The 16,206-nt window shown below is 36.1% G+C and overlaps 2 protein-coding genes, 1 long non-coding RNA gene and 1 pseudogene across 13 annotated transcripts in view; 1 reads left to right on the top strand and 3 right to left on the bottom strand.

Annotated features, from left to right (window-relative positions):
• The first annotated feature begins 47 nt into the window (after positions 1-47).
• On the top strand, positions 48-2,529 carry LOC105124037 (uncharacterized). 10 transcript variants are annotated; one of them, XR_842025.1, is made up of 5 exons: positions 48-536; positions 744-1,053; positions 1,170-1,272; positions 1,726-2,035; positions 2,196-2,529. It is a non-coding gene; the product is annotated as an uncharacterized LOC105124037 (long non-coding RNA). The 10 variants fall into 10 exon arrangements; XR_842013.1 differs by having other exon boundaries at positions 744-1,089; XR_841995.1 differs by having other exon boundaries at positions 744-1,272; positions 1,726-1,806; positions 1,963-2,035.
• A 1,323-nt stretch (positions 2,530-3,852) lies between these two features.
• On the bottom strand, positions 3,853-5,887 carry LOC105123954 (60S ribosomal protein L23a). The gene is made up of 4 exons (XM_011023791.1): positions 5,813-5,887; positions 5,502-5,548; positions 4,497-4,857; positions 3,853-4,140 (listed from the first exon to the last, which is right to left on the bottom strand). The coding sequence occupies exons 2-4, from the start codon at positions 5,515-5,517 to the stop codon at positions 4,056-4,058; spliced, it is 462 nt and encodes a 153-aa protein (XP_011022093.1). The 5' UTR covers positions 5,518-5,548; positions 5,813-5,887; the 3' UTR covers positions 3,853-4,055.
• A 2,500-nt stretch (positions 5,888-8,387) lies between these two features.
• Positions 8,388-9,242, bottom strand: LOC105127852 (uncharacterized; annotated as a pseudogene).
• Positions 9,243-14,489: 5,247 nt separating this feature from the next.
• Positions 14,490-16,206, bottom strand: part of LOC105123819 (protein-tyrosine-phosphatase MKP1-like) — a 5,007-nt gene continuing 3,290 nt past the window's right edge. Inside the window, exons 3-5 of one of the 2 annotated variants that reach the window (XM_011023674.1) lie at positions 15,372-15,554; positions 14,730-14,906; positions 14,490-14,590 (exon numbers count right to left, since the gene is read on the bottom strand). In XM_011023674.1, coding sequence (XP_011021976.1) covers positions 15,498-15,554 — 57 coding nt within the window. In that variant the 3' untranslated portion in view covers positions 14,490-14,590; positions 14,730-14,906; positions 15,372-15,497. Of the gene's footprint in view, positions 14,591-14,724; positions 14,907-15,371; positions 15,555-16,206 lie in introns of those variants that run through there. The other variant, XM_011023593.1, reaches the window with a different exon arrangement.

The raw sequence follows: 16,206 nt of genomic DNA, 5'->3' as shown, positions 1-16,206 counted from the left end.
TCGAGTGTTGAACGGGCTTTACAGCAGGCGTGTTTTGTAGGGGCATATCTGGGAATCGAAAGCAAAAATATTTTGTGTTGGTTACTGTGAAAGACAGCTGTTTTGAGCTGTTAAGAGGTGACACGTGGGAGTGTTGGATGAATGTTTGGTGAGGTTATTGTGGCTTTGAAAATAAAGAGAAAAAAAAGGGTTTGTGGGGATGGCACAAGGGAAGACTGGGAGCGGCAGCATCATTGAGGGGGATGGTGGGTTTGTTGCAGAGAGCTTTTCTCTGTGTTGCCAGTGCATCTGCTCTGTTCCATCTGGCCCTTCTTTCTTTCTTTCTTTTTTTAAATTTATATTTTGAATCCCATGCTTTTGTGCGTTTGATTTGGACGCAACTTGTTTGTCCTTTTTTTTCCTTCATTGATACTGAAAAACAAACAAGTTCCTAAGTTGTCTCCTTGTAATATATATATATATATATATATTCTTAACATGATGCTGTGGGCAATACACCCAACAAGAACAATGTATTCTCGTTGCCATCAATTATGGTGAAGTTTCAGCATAACAATGTTTAGCGCTAATTAATAATAGTTTAGCTTTTTAAGGCCACGTAATTAGTTGATAGATTGATTATATGGATTTAACCTTGATATGAAAGGGTACTTAATTTCAATAATTGAATATTTTTTGTGCCTAGATTGCATTGGAGCGTGAAATTACATGATTGTTAATTTAAGGTATTGTTTCACGTCCAGGTATTCTTAGCTTTTTGCATGGAGATTTTGTGTATTGACACGATGGGATGTACGAAGCTAGTTATTTAATTAATAGAAGCCGTTCTGGTCAGAAAGGAGCACCGACGGGACAAGAGGGCCATGACTAAAAGAAGGCACCTACACAGGTGGCTGTGAGGAGTGAGGCCCGAAGGCAACTAATAACGGATAAGCAGCGGGGGAGCTGAAAGGAAGACAAGCTCTCCACCACAAAAACATCCTTGAAGTCCGCAGGACAAGAATGTCTCGTCCTAACAGGCTCCCCACAGATCAATGGCTCTCACCATCATCAGTACATCATAAATTATCTTAAAATTCTCTCTCTCAGGTCCTCCCTCTCTGTAAACGAACAATATATCTACGTGGATGCTTGATATCACATTATGGGTTTCGTGTTTACGTGCACAGGTAGGAGTACAAAAGAGTCGTGGAATGTTCTTTCTGTAGAAGAGGCCTTCCTTTTCTTGTTAAGCTGAGCAGTCGTCAGCGTCTTCAGCTTCTCATTCTCAAGGTGAGTTTTCTTCAGTTTAGTTGCTATAATTTTCTTGATGGAATGAACAATGTCCTTGCCACTACTTCATTATGGCACTCATCTCGGTAGATGTTACTGTAAATTGCAATTCTGATGGATTTGATCAAGCATTTCTTCCTTGGAAATTCAGTGGTTACTGATCAAAAAATGGAACTAGAATCTCATAATTCAAGGAAAATACTGCTGTATTTAAAATGTGTTCCTGTGAGAATCTCTTTTGGCAATTTGGTTATGAGGGCGCACTTGACAGATGCCAATGAAATAAGATTTTGCTGAATTCGAAGTTTAACCACCTTTAGATTACTGGATAAAAGGCCAGAACCACACCCCGTAGAAAATTGAACTTAAAAGGCTTTTCTTTAAGTTGAACGAAGCAGTGTCGAAGAGACCTTGTGTTTTGGTTTGTTTAGTTGCGCTCTTATCTCTTTGCAGTTAGATCTGGGAGACGCGAATTGATTGCTGCGAGTGTCATTGCTCCGTGGGTATCCATGGTTAACCATACTTTTCCATCGTGTAAGCAACCTTTTTTCGATGTTTTTGTTCTGATTAGCTAATGCAGTTCAGCAAAGAAATAAACTTATAGCTTAGAATCAACTTTGTCAGTCCCTCGGGATATTATGATTGCTGATATCCTAAGAGGACATCCTTGATATGGTTCCGTTGCTGCAGAAACTAAAAAGGGATTTCTGCTAGTCACGGACAAGAGGATGGATACTCATTTCTCTTCCCATTTGGGTGGCAGGTATGGTTGGTTTCCCAAACCTTTTCTTTTCTGTTCCTCTTCTCGTGTTCATAGCTCATTCATTCTTCTCTTTTGTTGATATATCAGCTAGCCACACACAACAAAGACTTGATACAACGTTTTCAGAACGGTTCTTCATATTTCCCGTTGTCTGTGGCAGGAAGTTGTCATTGAAGGTCAAGACAAGGTATTTAAAGATGTCGTTGAGCCATTAGAAAGTGTTAGTGTGAACATGAGCCCTACCGTCAAACAGGATCTTCGAGACATTGGTCCTCACAACAGGTTTTCCATGTATACTTTACCACCCAATTTTTTTCATCACAGAGGCGATAGCATTATTTTCCTTAATGCCCTTTCGCCAGTTTATAATTTGAGTTTATATCTCTAAGTGATGGAAGATGCTAATGCTTGTTATGCATTTATCCCACGTTGCTGAAACGTTGATCAAAAAAGTTCAAGCCCCTCCTTCACGGAAAACAAAACTAGTCGAGGCAAAAGAGGATTGATTTCTTGCATCTCCTCATTTATTTCTACCGGAGTTCATGCATGCTTATGAGCAGCATGTTCTCATTTCAAATAATTGTTGTGGTTGAATTATGCACGGTATTCTTTGTACTATTGAAATTAGACCACATCTATCCCCTTCTTAGTACTTAATTAGATGACTATTTAATCTTGCTTATGTAAATTTACCATTAAGGTTTGTTGAAAAAGGAACAGTTAACTGATATATATTGTGCAATTATGGTGCAGCACGATGTTGATGAGAAAGTTTATTATGCAATCGAGTCTGTTGCTCAGGCTCCAAATTTTACCTGCCATGCTCTTAGTGCAATTACTATTGGCAATGGCATTATGTAATTTCTTGCACCCATCCCATCATTCAAGGCTTACTCCTGTGGTTCCACAGCGATTTCATTAAAAGAGAACTGGAATAATTGGTTTGCAGTGATCTTGCTACCATCACCATCTCCTTTATTCTTTTCAATTTTTCCTATCTTTACTCAGTGCTGTCGCATTCACCTTGTAAGAACAGAATGCTTGTGGAACTTCAGGTAAAACACGTTAGGATTTTCAAAGTCTGAGATGATCAACTGGACAAGTTTTCATGGTCAACATGATGAAGGATTGCAGACGGTTGTTGATTCCTTTGAAATTTTCAATGTTTGATATGGCTGTTCAGTTTTCACTTTTCTGTTTAGGAACAGGCCTCTTTCAGAGCTGTATGAGGAACGTTTCTTGTCACCATGCATCCCTCCCGTTTTCATTCGTTGTTCTCCTTTTCCGCTTTCCTCGTGTAGAGGAGCATCTGATATCCGAAGCTCCATGCGTGTTGATATGAAATGAACTTCTCTTAATTATTCTTCAGTGTCATGATTATAATACAGGCACCATCCATCCATTGCTGTCCTCTTTAGTATATCATCCACATCATAACTTCTACAATCTAGGTTAAATGCCTGTCCCAATGTTACCATTTAAACGGTGCCCACCTCGTTCAGGGTTGGGAGGTGAGAGCCGTGAGGCAGTCAAAACCTGTACCTTCACATCCAACTTAACATTGTAAAACAGGGACAAACTCGAAAATAAAAAACGAAAAAGGAGGGAAGAAAATATAAACCCAAAGGTTAGAATTTAGATTCATTTCCGTAAAATGAAAATCATAGCCGCTAGATAAATATGATCATTTACTGAGACGGGAACTTGAATTTGCAGTTTCCTCCAAGAGCAGTTCTAAGACCTATAGATTGTCATACAGAATTTGAACAGCGAACTGGCATCAAGTGTTCTAGACCGGTAAAGTCTTTGCCAAGCCAAGGCTAAAACAATAGAGGTGGTCATTCACACATTCAAGCTGGCAGCATAACACCACCATCAGAAAATGGTGTAATAGGAAAACAGTTCTCAGCATATATTGAAAAAAAATAAACATAACATTGGAGTACTATCAGACTGCATTGCTAACAAAACTGTCAACAGTACTTTGCTCATCAAATCAAATAACTATAAAATCATAAATTTATATGATGCCAATCTTGTTTGCCACATCCAATGCATCATAATCGGGTGTCAACCTGACATATGCCTTCTTAGTTCCATCAGGCCTGCATTAAAATGGATACAGTTAAGACTCCATTGGAAGAGTAGATTGAATCATGCAATGAGCTCAAAACACAGTTAAAGTTAAAGGCAAAATCTCAATCATGAAACATGAACTCTAGATGAACTTGTATAAGATGATTCACTAGTCTAAAATACAGTTGCCTCTGGTTAGAACATGAACTCTAGATTGGAATTACTAATTAACAAGATTAGAGTGTCATGCATCTTGTCAAGATGGACGCCCCACTTGCCACAGTTATATAATGCATTAATATTCACCAGGATCAGACAAGAAATGATCCCCTTATCATAAATGTAAAACATCAAAATGTCTTGGCTTAAAGCAACTATGGTTTACCTGATCAAAGTGTTCACTTTCTTGGTCTGAATGTCATACATCTTCTTGACTGCAGCTTTGATTTTCTTCTTGTCAGCACGAATGTCAACAATGAACACCAGGGTATTGTTGTCCTCAATCTTTTTCATTGCAGACTCGGTAGTAAGTGGGTACTTGAGAATCTGATAGTGGTCCAACTTATTTCTAGGAGTTGCGCTGATGCGTGGATACTTGGGGTTTCTCTCCTTTTTCAATGTCCGGGGGCGGTGAAATGTAACCTTTGTCCGGATCTTCTTTGTTTTCTTAAATGTTGGCCCTGATTTCACAGCCCTGGCAGCCTTCTGGGCTTGTGCCTTTGGATCAGACTTTTTGGAAGCATCAGCTGGTAGAAGAAATGAGATCAAGAAAAAAAAAATCAAATCAATAAACTGTTTGTTTGAGAAGCGGGATGTGACTAAAAGATATGTAAAATACACAACACTTCTAGTTTACACATTACAAAATCAGTCGTAACATATAAATCATGGCTTTTATCTACAAGCACACAGCCCAATTTCTTCACTGAACCATGATTTCAACACAATCGGAAAAGCAATGCAGTTTCAAAACAAAAATGGAACAGCTGGAAAATCATCCAAATTAAATTGAAAAATTATATGAACCAAGAACAACATAAAATCACACGTAGCCAAAAGCTGCTTCTATCACACAAATCAGTTGTGCTCACTACAACCAACGCCACTTTTTTTTTAAAGACAAGTGCAGGTAGTCTGTAAAATTAGAAAGAAAAATCCCTTTTTATAACTGACCGGTACAGCACAGATCGTAATTAGACATCAATATAAAGCATGAACTAATCGCATAAATTTACCAGCTGCAGCTACTATGGGAGCATAACCATTTGTAAGGAAAAAAAGACCCAGCAAACCGATTATACATATATTCAAGACCATTGAAGAGTACGTAAACAATAAACGATCAACGGATGTTCAAAATTTAAAAAGTAAGAGAAAGAAACAGACTTACCTCTAGCTGGAGACATTGTAGCAACCACTTCCTAAGCACCACTAAACCTGATATCAAAAGCCCAAAACCAAAACTTTAGTAACAAAAACAACAATTCCAAAGCTATAACCTTATAAAAGAAAAGGCGAAAAGAGAATAATAAGTCAAGATCAAGAGTAACTTTGGTTCATTTCAAGACGAAAAGCAGATTTACAAGCGGGGTTTTGGATTTGAAAAACCCTACACGTAGATGACAGAAAAGAAATCTTCTGAAAAACCGTCCTATAGAGAAAAGTGAGGGTAGAGAGTAAACAGAGATAGGATGGACTGACCTTAGCTGCTGCTGCTGCTGCTTCTGCGGCTGTGAACTAGGGTTTTTCCTAGGCGGGGAAAACTTGGGGTGGTATATATAAGATCTCGAAAATACTAATTTAACCTCGAAGTTGGCTGTGAGATGGGCTAGTTGTTGATGAGAAACGTTTATTGTGGGCTCCGCTTAAGATTTGCTACTTTGGGCTTTAAGTTCTGTGGCCCAACAAGAGGCATTATTTGCTGATTGTTCCCGTGGAAGTATTATCCTTTTACTTCGTTGAAAATATTTCCATTGAAAAGTTAAAAGGTTTTGACTTTTAATTAAATAAAAAACTTTACTCAGTTTTTTAATAAACCTATGGTTTAAATTAAAATTTATTTATGACCAAATATATATTTATAAATTTTGTACAAGTCAAGAGTTAAAAATGCAGACATAATCTAAATTTAGGTATTTTTTTGCATGGATCTCTTTTAAAACTTAAAACGCACGTTACACGCACAGACATGCATGAAACTGCAACTCCTCACGGTGGGATAAATTTGTTCTTGTGCGGAACTCTTGCCCAGCTAGGCCGGCATGGGTAAGAGTCGTCTTTGATCGCCAGTGATTCCATGACCTCAAAGGTTATAGTAGAGAAAACATGGAAAGAAAGCATGCTAGTATAAAAAATGAGCAATGAAAGCCAGAAATTTCAAGTCATTAGCTAATCAACTCCAAACTCAATGGCCTTTTCTTTAAAAATTAGCAACTTAAATGTGGTTCAATAATAATAATAATTTAAAATATTTTTTTATTTAAAAATATATTAAAATATTTTTTTAATATTTTAAAAATTATTTTTAATATCAGCACATTAAACACAAATTAAAATTATAAAAAAAATTACTTTAAACAAGATTTTTTTATATAATCCAAAAAAAGCACCATTGAAAACACATCGAAAATCAATCTTATCATACCAAACCTAGATATCAGAGATATTGGCGACACCAAAAAATCATTTGTTACCATGAAGTGCTAAAGGCAGACTGTTTTGCACCGATGAACTGAACTTCTTTAGACGTTTGAAAGTCGTAACGACCACAAGTAATATTTTGTAGGTCTATGATACGCCGGCGATCTTTTTAACAGATATATGAATATTTTATTATTAAGAATTGCTTGAACCCAAGCCCATTCTGTGTTTTATTTTCAGCCACCACAGGAATTGATTATTCATAGCTGGGTAATTATTTCTTGGATAAGATCTAAAAATTAAGACTTTTTAGTCTTGATTTTGTGTTATAATCATGAAATGAAATAGAGTTGATTAGAATGCGCTGCTTTTTATTTATCGGGGATAATCTTGGAGGTGATTTTTGCGACCGAAGATTCCAATTTCGGGAACGAGATTTTAGGCAGGAGCCAATATTAGACGACATGTCATCCACGAAGGAGATAAGCGGCCCACCGTTGCGGGTTTTTATGGGCTGTTGCTTTCTTTATCTTTAGCGGGCTGGCTCTCGGTTCGTACTTAATTATTATTATTTTATTTTGTTTTGTTTCTACATTGCAATTCCTAGGGGCTGGCAGAATCGTACGTACACAAAGTTTGAGTTAATAAACTCCTGGGATTGGTTCTATAAAAAAAAAATACTTAAACGTTAGGCGGACACAAGTTTATATTTATCAATAAAAGTAAGATTCGGTCTAGCAGGCAGCAAGAAAAGTTCGACCTTGTAACAACTGTTATGAGAGAGAGCTCCTCCAACGCTTGCGAGCCCGAGTATTTGCAGTAGTATCGGGCTTGAAACAATAATTTCAACAAGATCAGAGATAGTTTTGACCATGTCATTCATTTCTCTATCCTTTGTGAACTTTTTTTAAGGTGTTTCTGTTTGCTTTGATAAAGCAAATCATGAAGTTCTTGAATCTGCCTTTGAAAGAAAGGGTTTGCTAGCTATGCTCCATTGCTAGGCATGATAATTACCGGCTTGTGACAAATAAATCATTTGAACAGCTTAGATTTCTCAAGCTCTAGACACAGGGGAGGTCGATCGCTCAACGTGTCTCTCTGTGGTCGGGTTCCAAGATTCCGAAGTTTTTTCCGGGAAAACTTGCAAAGATATATTTTGCCTTGAAAGAGAAAACGATGACAGCGTTTCATCATATCCTCAGCATGCAAATAGAACTGTATGCTATTAAGCATATTCATCGTCATGGCATCAACGTTCATATGGTAATTCTTTGCAGCATCATCGCCAGCGCCAATGCCAAAAAATAAATTAAAAAAATCAATTTCTTCTCTCCAGCTCTCCCTTCCCTTTTATTGGCTTTTTCTTCTCCAATCCGCTGGATTGATCAATGTACTAAAAAGATGCTTGCTCGAGGGAAAATTAATGTAGCCGAACCAATATTTTCATTCCCAGCGTATTCTCATTTCTCAACAACGAAAGTTAAATGAAAATGTAAAGCATATATATTGCACAGGAAGGATAAAGGCAGTCCAAGAGCAAAAGCAGAATTCTCAAAAACTTCACGGAGACAGAATTAGTAAAATCTAACCTCCCCCTTGACACACTCACTTTGGAAATTAGGACCTCGTGAATAGCTTATTTTCTACCTCTTTTACGTCTTGACGCAACATCTCTGACCTTCTGCTTTAGAAAAACAGCAGTCGGAGCATCCTTTGACAAAAGAGAAGCCTTCAACAATTCAATCGCCTGAAATATATAAAAGAACAAGGACCAAAGAAGCCACATAGAAATATGTTAAAATGATCAGCAAAACTAGTTAAAAATGAACAGTAGAAGGCAGAGGAGAGAGTATCACCCCATCAATCCCCAAGCCAACAACCTTCTCCTCAAGTACACCAAAATCCTTGATATTGAACTTGTTTAGCAGACCAACACCAGACACCATTGACATTGGAGACACGGACAAATCATCCGTTACCATATATGTAACCGAGCCCTTCACGTAACCTCCCTCACCATTTGGTTTCGCCGAGGAAGTGGTAGAATCACTCGTACCAATAAACTTCACTTCTTGATTTCTATAACTAGGATAGCCTGGTGATACGCAGTGACTACAAAAGGAGTTAAAAACATCTGACACGTACCCTGGATGCTGTGAGCCGTAGTATAACTTCTGCGTTTCTGGTTTTTTATTTGAGTAAGGAAGCAGGAAGCTGGAATTGATGACTTTAGTTACTATAATGGGACACAAAAGAGAATCCTTGTTTTGGTTAGGCTGCAGGTACGATTCATTCAGGCTTTCAAGACTCTCATATAGATTTGCTATGCAGCCAGTCATGGCTGATTTTTTGATGAGCCCAACAACTCTACCCACAGGCAAGGAGAGGAGGTGAAGCAGAAAATCCACGAAGTCTTTTCCTGCTTCAGCGAAGACGACTTGGTTACGGTTGTGTCAATAAGAAGCTTCAAGCTCATTTTGGAGTTTGCCATGGCTGCTCCGCCTTCAATGATGAGCCAAAAAAACTTTTATGGTTCCTGACGAATTTGTAGAGCTATCTAACCGTATATATAACAGGGAGCAGATCAATCGCCTCGTGGGGAAGAGGAAAGGTTTAAGTGAATATAATTGTATGCTATTATTGAATTTCATTCATTATTTACTACTCTTTAATTATGCATGTATTTTCACGTTCCTGACAGGAAAAGAAAAGGGACATGCACTGAAATAATTGCACTCCCGGTTTGGTGATCAGATCCAATGATTTGCACTTTTATAAATGCAACACATTATCCTAACCAAGCCTAGAGAACTTACAATTCATTTGTTTTTCGTATTACTCATGTTATAAAGAATGTCCTTCCCATATAACAAGAGGACAAGCATTTTTTTGCAGAATATACTATATATATATACATATATATGATGAGCAGGTGCAAGGAACGCAAGGGATCATGACTTTTGTGCGCTTGAGTTATCGTTGAAGCCTTGGTTCCAGGAGAGAAATGAGAACAGTTTTCCCAACGGCTGATACTAGGTTGGAAAGCAGAGGGGCGAATAGGACACGAACAAATGCATCGCTTCATATGGAATGATTACACCAAGAAATGTGCATGGGAAGATACCAAAAGATGTGTCTAAAAAGAACAAAAGGGAAAAGAAGGGCTGATTAATTCCATTACCTTTCCATCATGCAAATAAACCAGCCATGAAAATATAACGTTTCTCACCATACATTAATGAAAGAATTCGTTGTAATCTAACAACCAGGGCAGCACCAAACAAAATGTGCACGCTCTAATAATCGTAGAAGGGATCAGAACATGTAATTTCTTGCGAGTCAAAATTAGAGTTGAGAAAGATCACCCCCGCAATGAAATCCACCTTGACCTCCTGCTTTGAAAGGAAGACTGCCGTAAGTGCTGCCTTAGACTGCAGAGAAGCCTTCAACACTTACAGACCCTACAAGATGCAAAGACACAGAGTAAATCGATAGTGCTTCGTATCCACATAACAAATACATTAATTGCAGAGCCACTAGTATTAACTATTAATATCAGAGGTCCAGACAAAGTTTCGTGCTGTTGACCACCAACTTTAAAAACAACAAAATTCACAGCGTAAATTCTTACCCCATTGATCCCAAACTCGTCCATCCTTTCCTCAAGAGCGCCAAAATCCCTAACATTGAACTTGTTTAGCTGAGCAACACCGGATATCATTGAAATTGGTGACACTGACAAATCATCAGTCACCATGTATGTAACCAATCCCTTCACATCCCTCGCTGGTTGAATCAGCAGTAGAATTATTCTCACCAACAAACTTCACCTCATAACACATTGGATTACTACAAGTAGCACAAATGGTGTCTTTACAGTCTGTGGTACACCGGCATTGCTTCACACACGTAGAACTTTCTCTCGGCTTGATTAGTGTCAGGCACATTAGCAACATGGTTTGGCACAGGGGGCTTTAAAAGCAAATCCTTATTTTGATTAGGCTGCATGTAAGTTTGATCGAGGATTTCAATGCTCTAGTAAAGATTTCCGAAGCAGCCAACCATGGTGAGGAGGCATGTCAAGGGTTTAGGTGGGCTCTGGTCAGGATGAAGGTTTTATTAATATTTTATTAATTAGTTTTATATAAAAAAAATTTGTAATTCTCAATTGAGTTATTAAGAGATTCTAAAAATTTATATGGAGCTTGGAATATAATACTTTAGCTTGGGTTAAAATTTTATAATTTTTAAAGAAATTCAGAAGTTTGATGAAAAATTATTTTTCAAAATAACCATCAGATTGAGCTGAAATTTTACAAAAAATTTTAAAATATATTAAATAAAATCTAATTAAAATTTTAAAATAAACAAAATTTGATAGTGTTAACAAAAAAAGACCATCAAATAAAAGAAAAACAACTTATTAAGAGTGAAATAGTTATTTTCTATTAAAAAATAAAACAAATCAACTCTTATATATATATATTGATTATTAGGCAAAAGCAAAATAGAAAAGGAAAGAAAAGAAAAGATGAGAGAGAAAGAAAGAAAAATAAGGTGCAAACATTAAAAAAATCAAATAAAAAAATAAAAAATAACCTTTTAAACTTATAAAATATAACTTATAAAACACTAATTTAAAAAAGAATCAAGTGAAGAAAAGAGAAATTAAAAAAAAAATACTTTAATTTTTAGTTGACATGAGATTATTATTTTATTTCAGTTAAGAGATTATTAAAATATCAATTCAGATTCGATTATAAATGAATTATATTCCACAAAATATCGAAAAATATAACTTTAATATCACTTTAATTTTATGTATTTTTAAATTTATTTTTTAATATTTTAGATAATATATTTAAATTAAAAATTTCCTAATAACTTCAAAAATTTAAACACATAAATTAATATATAATTTTTTAACAAAATTATATATTAATTTAATAACTCAAAATAAAGCAAATTACTCGCTCTGTCCTTGGGCCACCCGCGTTTGTGATAAGCCTAATCACGGTACCCACAGGCAAGGAAAGGAGGCTGAACAGAAAGTCCACAATATCTTTTGCAGCTTCTGCAAAAAGGACTGCGGTGGTTTCTTGTAAACCAATAACTTCAAGCTCAGTTTGGTATCTGGCTCTATCATTTGTCAATACTGCAAAAGAACTATGTACAGGTATTGCTTCGTTCCTAGTAGTTTTATATTTACAAAGTAATTTCAGCATAATACATTGCTGTAGCTGCTCTTTCACACAGCCTTTTGGATCCCAAAAGGAATGAAATGGTAAAAAAGGCCACAACTATAAAATTTGACAACAAAATCTTGACTGACTATTTTAAACTACTTGCTGAATTAGCTGTGTCCGAGACACAACTCGGTTCGAAAAAATTCCCCACGCCAGAAACTCCTCACGCAAGGAGACAACAGCAACAATGTTGTAAGACAAAACATCACAGTGTAAAAGAAGAAAAAGAGTAAATTCGCGTTTGAGTGTCCTAGTCTAACGGTTATGGCATAGAATTTGTTGTTTTTGCATCCAGATTCGAGTTTTTATGTGGAAGTCTGTTATTTTTATGATGTCTTACCTATTTATTAGATTTATAAGATATTTAATAAATTTAAAAATGAACTATAATACACGTAAACTCACCTAGATTATTAAAAAAAAATGACATGATAGCTAAATTAATACGAACAAAACGCATATATCAACACAAAATATGCCGATCTCTTCAGGTAAAAAAAACGAACTTTTCTCAATAACCCCGCCCCTAGGAGAACCTTTTCATATATTTTAATAGGACATGTAAGGAGAAAAGGAAACGAAGAAATATATCTCGCCCATTAATACAAAGGGACTCGCTGTAATATTTTCATAAATATTTCCGTTTTAGGGCTAACCAAGGCTGTTTGTTTTTGAGGTTACAAATTCTTTTTTTTTTTTTAAATATTTTAAAAATATTTTGATTTATTGATATGACAAATGAATTTTAAAAAAATAAAAAATAATATTTCAGTGTAAATTTCAAAGTAACTCTATCATCTTATCAAAACACATTGGATAGTAACACGGACCAATAAGATTTACTCATTTTTTATTTATTTACTCAATTTCTATATATATACTAAAAGTGAAAATCTTGAAGTTAAATTTAGAGGAATTATACATTAAATTAAATTGGTCTAAATGAGTGCGCATTTAATGGTATTTTATTAGTTATTTTAAATGTATCTTTAAAGAAAAAATAGATATTAATAGAAAAGAAAAATTTTAGATCAAGGTATTTTTATTTATTTTTGTCATGAGTTTTATATTATAGAAATTTTATAACATAGAGAGTAACTTATAAGATATTACCATTCATTTCTAAAATTCATAAAAATTTTCTATTAAATCTATATGAAATGTAAAATTTTAAATTATATAAAATTGTTTAATTTTTTAATTAATATATAAATTAGTTAAAGGGTGCCCCCGTTGACTGTCGGGGTAAAAAAAATCAGCGCCCTATGATTTTTATTTTTTTTTAAAGAAGAGTCTAGAATGTTTATGCCTTGAGCCATTAGTACCAATTATAGATTATCTAAAATAAGAACAAATTCAATTCCTCATTCTGATAACGAAATATCGTAACAGTAGCTCATCAAAATATCTTTCTTTCCATTTTGAGATTCAGAAGTATCTTCGAATTAATTTTATTCAACATATAAAACGTGCCATGATGATCAGGGCATCAGGGATCCAACATTTATGTTTTTATTACTCGGCGACATATTCCAAATGACAGTAGTATATCTCCTACATTATTGCTTGACACTGCCTCCTACTTTCTGCAAAACTGTCTGCCTCTTCGGGTTTGATAATATCTGCCAAGTTGCGACTTATTCAACCTTGCCGACTAAAACATCCTCGACTTGTTGGATTTTTGTACATTTGTCCAGTCAAAAAAGCGACGTCCCGTGTCTCAACCAAAGACCTTCGGAGCAAGAATTATTATGGCCTGTCTTTATCAAGTTCACATCTATTTTCCTTTCCTCCCCCCTCGAATGGAGCATGATAAAAAAAATATTCATAAAAGAAGAAAAACCAACATGACATTAACGGGCACTTAAGTTCAGTGATTTTCGAGCCCAGGGGTGGTGTCAAAGATTAGAGGTTAAATAATAGTAAGAGAGGTGGAAGTCCCTGTCAATCCATCTGGGTCCGTATCATCTTGCTAAGACTACCTCATATCATCTGGGTCCGGATCAACTTGCTCAGACAACGGCTTAGTTATCTGGTTGTTTGTCTCATATCCTTGATACCAATATTGATAATTAAAAGCACTAAACATTCATAAAACGACATGAGAAGATAGGGAAAACAAACAAAAAACAACCGCTGCGTGGGTGGCCAATTGGCCTATAGCTCGGCGTCTATGTCAAAACAATACTCCAAGGAGCAAGGATGAAAACATCTTTTTTTGGTAAGTACAAGGATGAAAACATGCTGTGTTGTATTCACAAAGGCATATGATTGATGCGTGTTAGGGTACCTGTTTATAATATGAATGGCCTCCACTATTAGAACCATCAATGTTGTGTAAGTACCAGGAGACAATGATTCAAGTATCAGTGAGATCTCGTAGTTGTCTCTGGTAACCAGAGCAGCAAAATGACAAGCATTCAAGACCAAAGTTTCTATCAGAAGAGCATTTCCTAATAATGAACACCGGGTCAACATCACTTATTATGAAGTTGATGCAAAAGCCATACGAGGTTGATTTCGGTCATGATTGCTAATCCTGCCAGCAACTTACCCTGCATACCCTCAGATGAGATAAGCCTGCCCATCCGACCTGAGAGACAGTAGTCGGTGTAAAAAAAGGATGACTAGTTTTAACGGCGGCAATCAGGGCAGGTCATTCAAAACAATTTCAACGAGCTTCTCTTACCATCTAAACAAAAAGAAATTCAAAAGTTGGAAAGCAAATTAACCTCGGAAGAGAAATTTCAATGCATCTATTTTTCCTGAAAAAGCCTTCAGGAATTTGTTTCTGGTAATAATTGAATATACAAGAACATTCAATTGGTCGACAAAATGATTCAGCTATGAAGTATTACGGCACTGTACAGCCAGGTGAAGAGCCACAAAGAAGCTTAGAAAGCAGCCGCCTGCAAATAGTATGAGAAAAAAACGACTCAGAAGAAGTAGATTGTTTATGATAAAACAAAAACATGCAGATTCAGGTATCATAAGCACAGGTTTAGGATTATAAGATTTCCCTACCCCAGCAGAATGTTTAGGATTATAAGATCTCCCTACACCAGCAGAATCAACTAAACAACCCCCCAAGCAAAAGAAAATGCAGATTCGGGTACCACCCAACATATTTCAGATCAAGCTACTATCTAACAACCTGGGACGTCATAAGCAAGCCGGGGATTGATGTACCTCACATAACACACACGGTTCTTATTTCAAAAGGATGTCATAGAAGGTCACTGCTTAGCTAACAGTTTGCAGTCTAGCCTAAACAACCCCCTAAAAGCTACCATCCCTATTTGCAGAACCACGTAAAACATAATAACTCAAAGATACATGCTAGCATGTGAGTTCACAGAAGGTCATTAATTTACCTCACTGGTTTTGCTGTGAGAATTGATTTCAATGCCCAAATACACGTCTTGAAAATTAGGGCAGCTGAAAAAATTGGAAGAAGGTCTAAGCCATTGCATTACAGAATCCTCCATTCTTCAGTGTTGCTACAATGCACTTAACAATGCAAGAAATTCTGCTGGTTCTTCATCTTCATTGACCACCTGTCAATAACATGCAGTTATGACAAAACTATTAGCATGGTTCTGCTGTCTCAGATTTGAGAAAATAAGTATCAATTTTTTGCCAAAATGCATGGTAAGGAATTGTAGCGATGGCTGACAGAAGAGGAGAGGTATGGAAAAAAAAATGGAGGTACAGAAACAGTAAATAACCACCAACTTGAGAAACAGGGATAACATATAAGTGGGTGATGCTAAGGCAAAGACAAGAAGCTTCAATGGAAGAATAAAACCAAGGAAATCAAAATTTCATCGAGATTTTGCCATAAGCTTGAAAGCATTCCTTGCATTTTTCATTTGTTCTTCCTATCAAAGTTTCATCGAAAAAGTAAAATTTCTTGACTCATGAATCAACACAACAATCTGTTCTAATGGCTCTGATCTGTCCATACCGAAACACTTGCAAACTCTCTATAGGAAATAATCAAATCAGTCCACAGAAGGTACCATCAAGGCACACAAAGATTATAGGATAAAAACCAATGGGAAAAGAGATGGGAAAAGGAAGGAAAGATAGGATAAAATTTTAAGAGATTTATTGGTTGTGCCACTTGCTTAGTACCTCAAACAAAAAAATAAACAACTTAAGCTTCTCAATAGGATACTTAGAACTAGTCATTTACGTTCTTTCCCT

This window comes from Populus euphratica, unplaced genomic scaffold (genome assembly GCF_000495115.2).
Source record: "Populus euphratica unplaced genomic scaffold, PopEup_1.0 scaffold1.1, whole genome shotgun sequence".
Taxonomy (NCBI): Eukaryota; Viridiplantae; Streptophyta; class Magnoliopsida; order Malpighiales; family Salicaceae; genus Populus; species Populus euphratica.
Note: the sequence above shows the minus strand (reverse complement) of the source record. Positions and strands in the feature narration are given on the sequence as shown.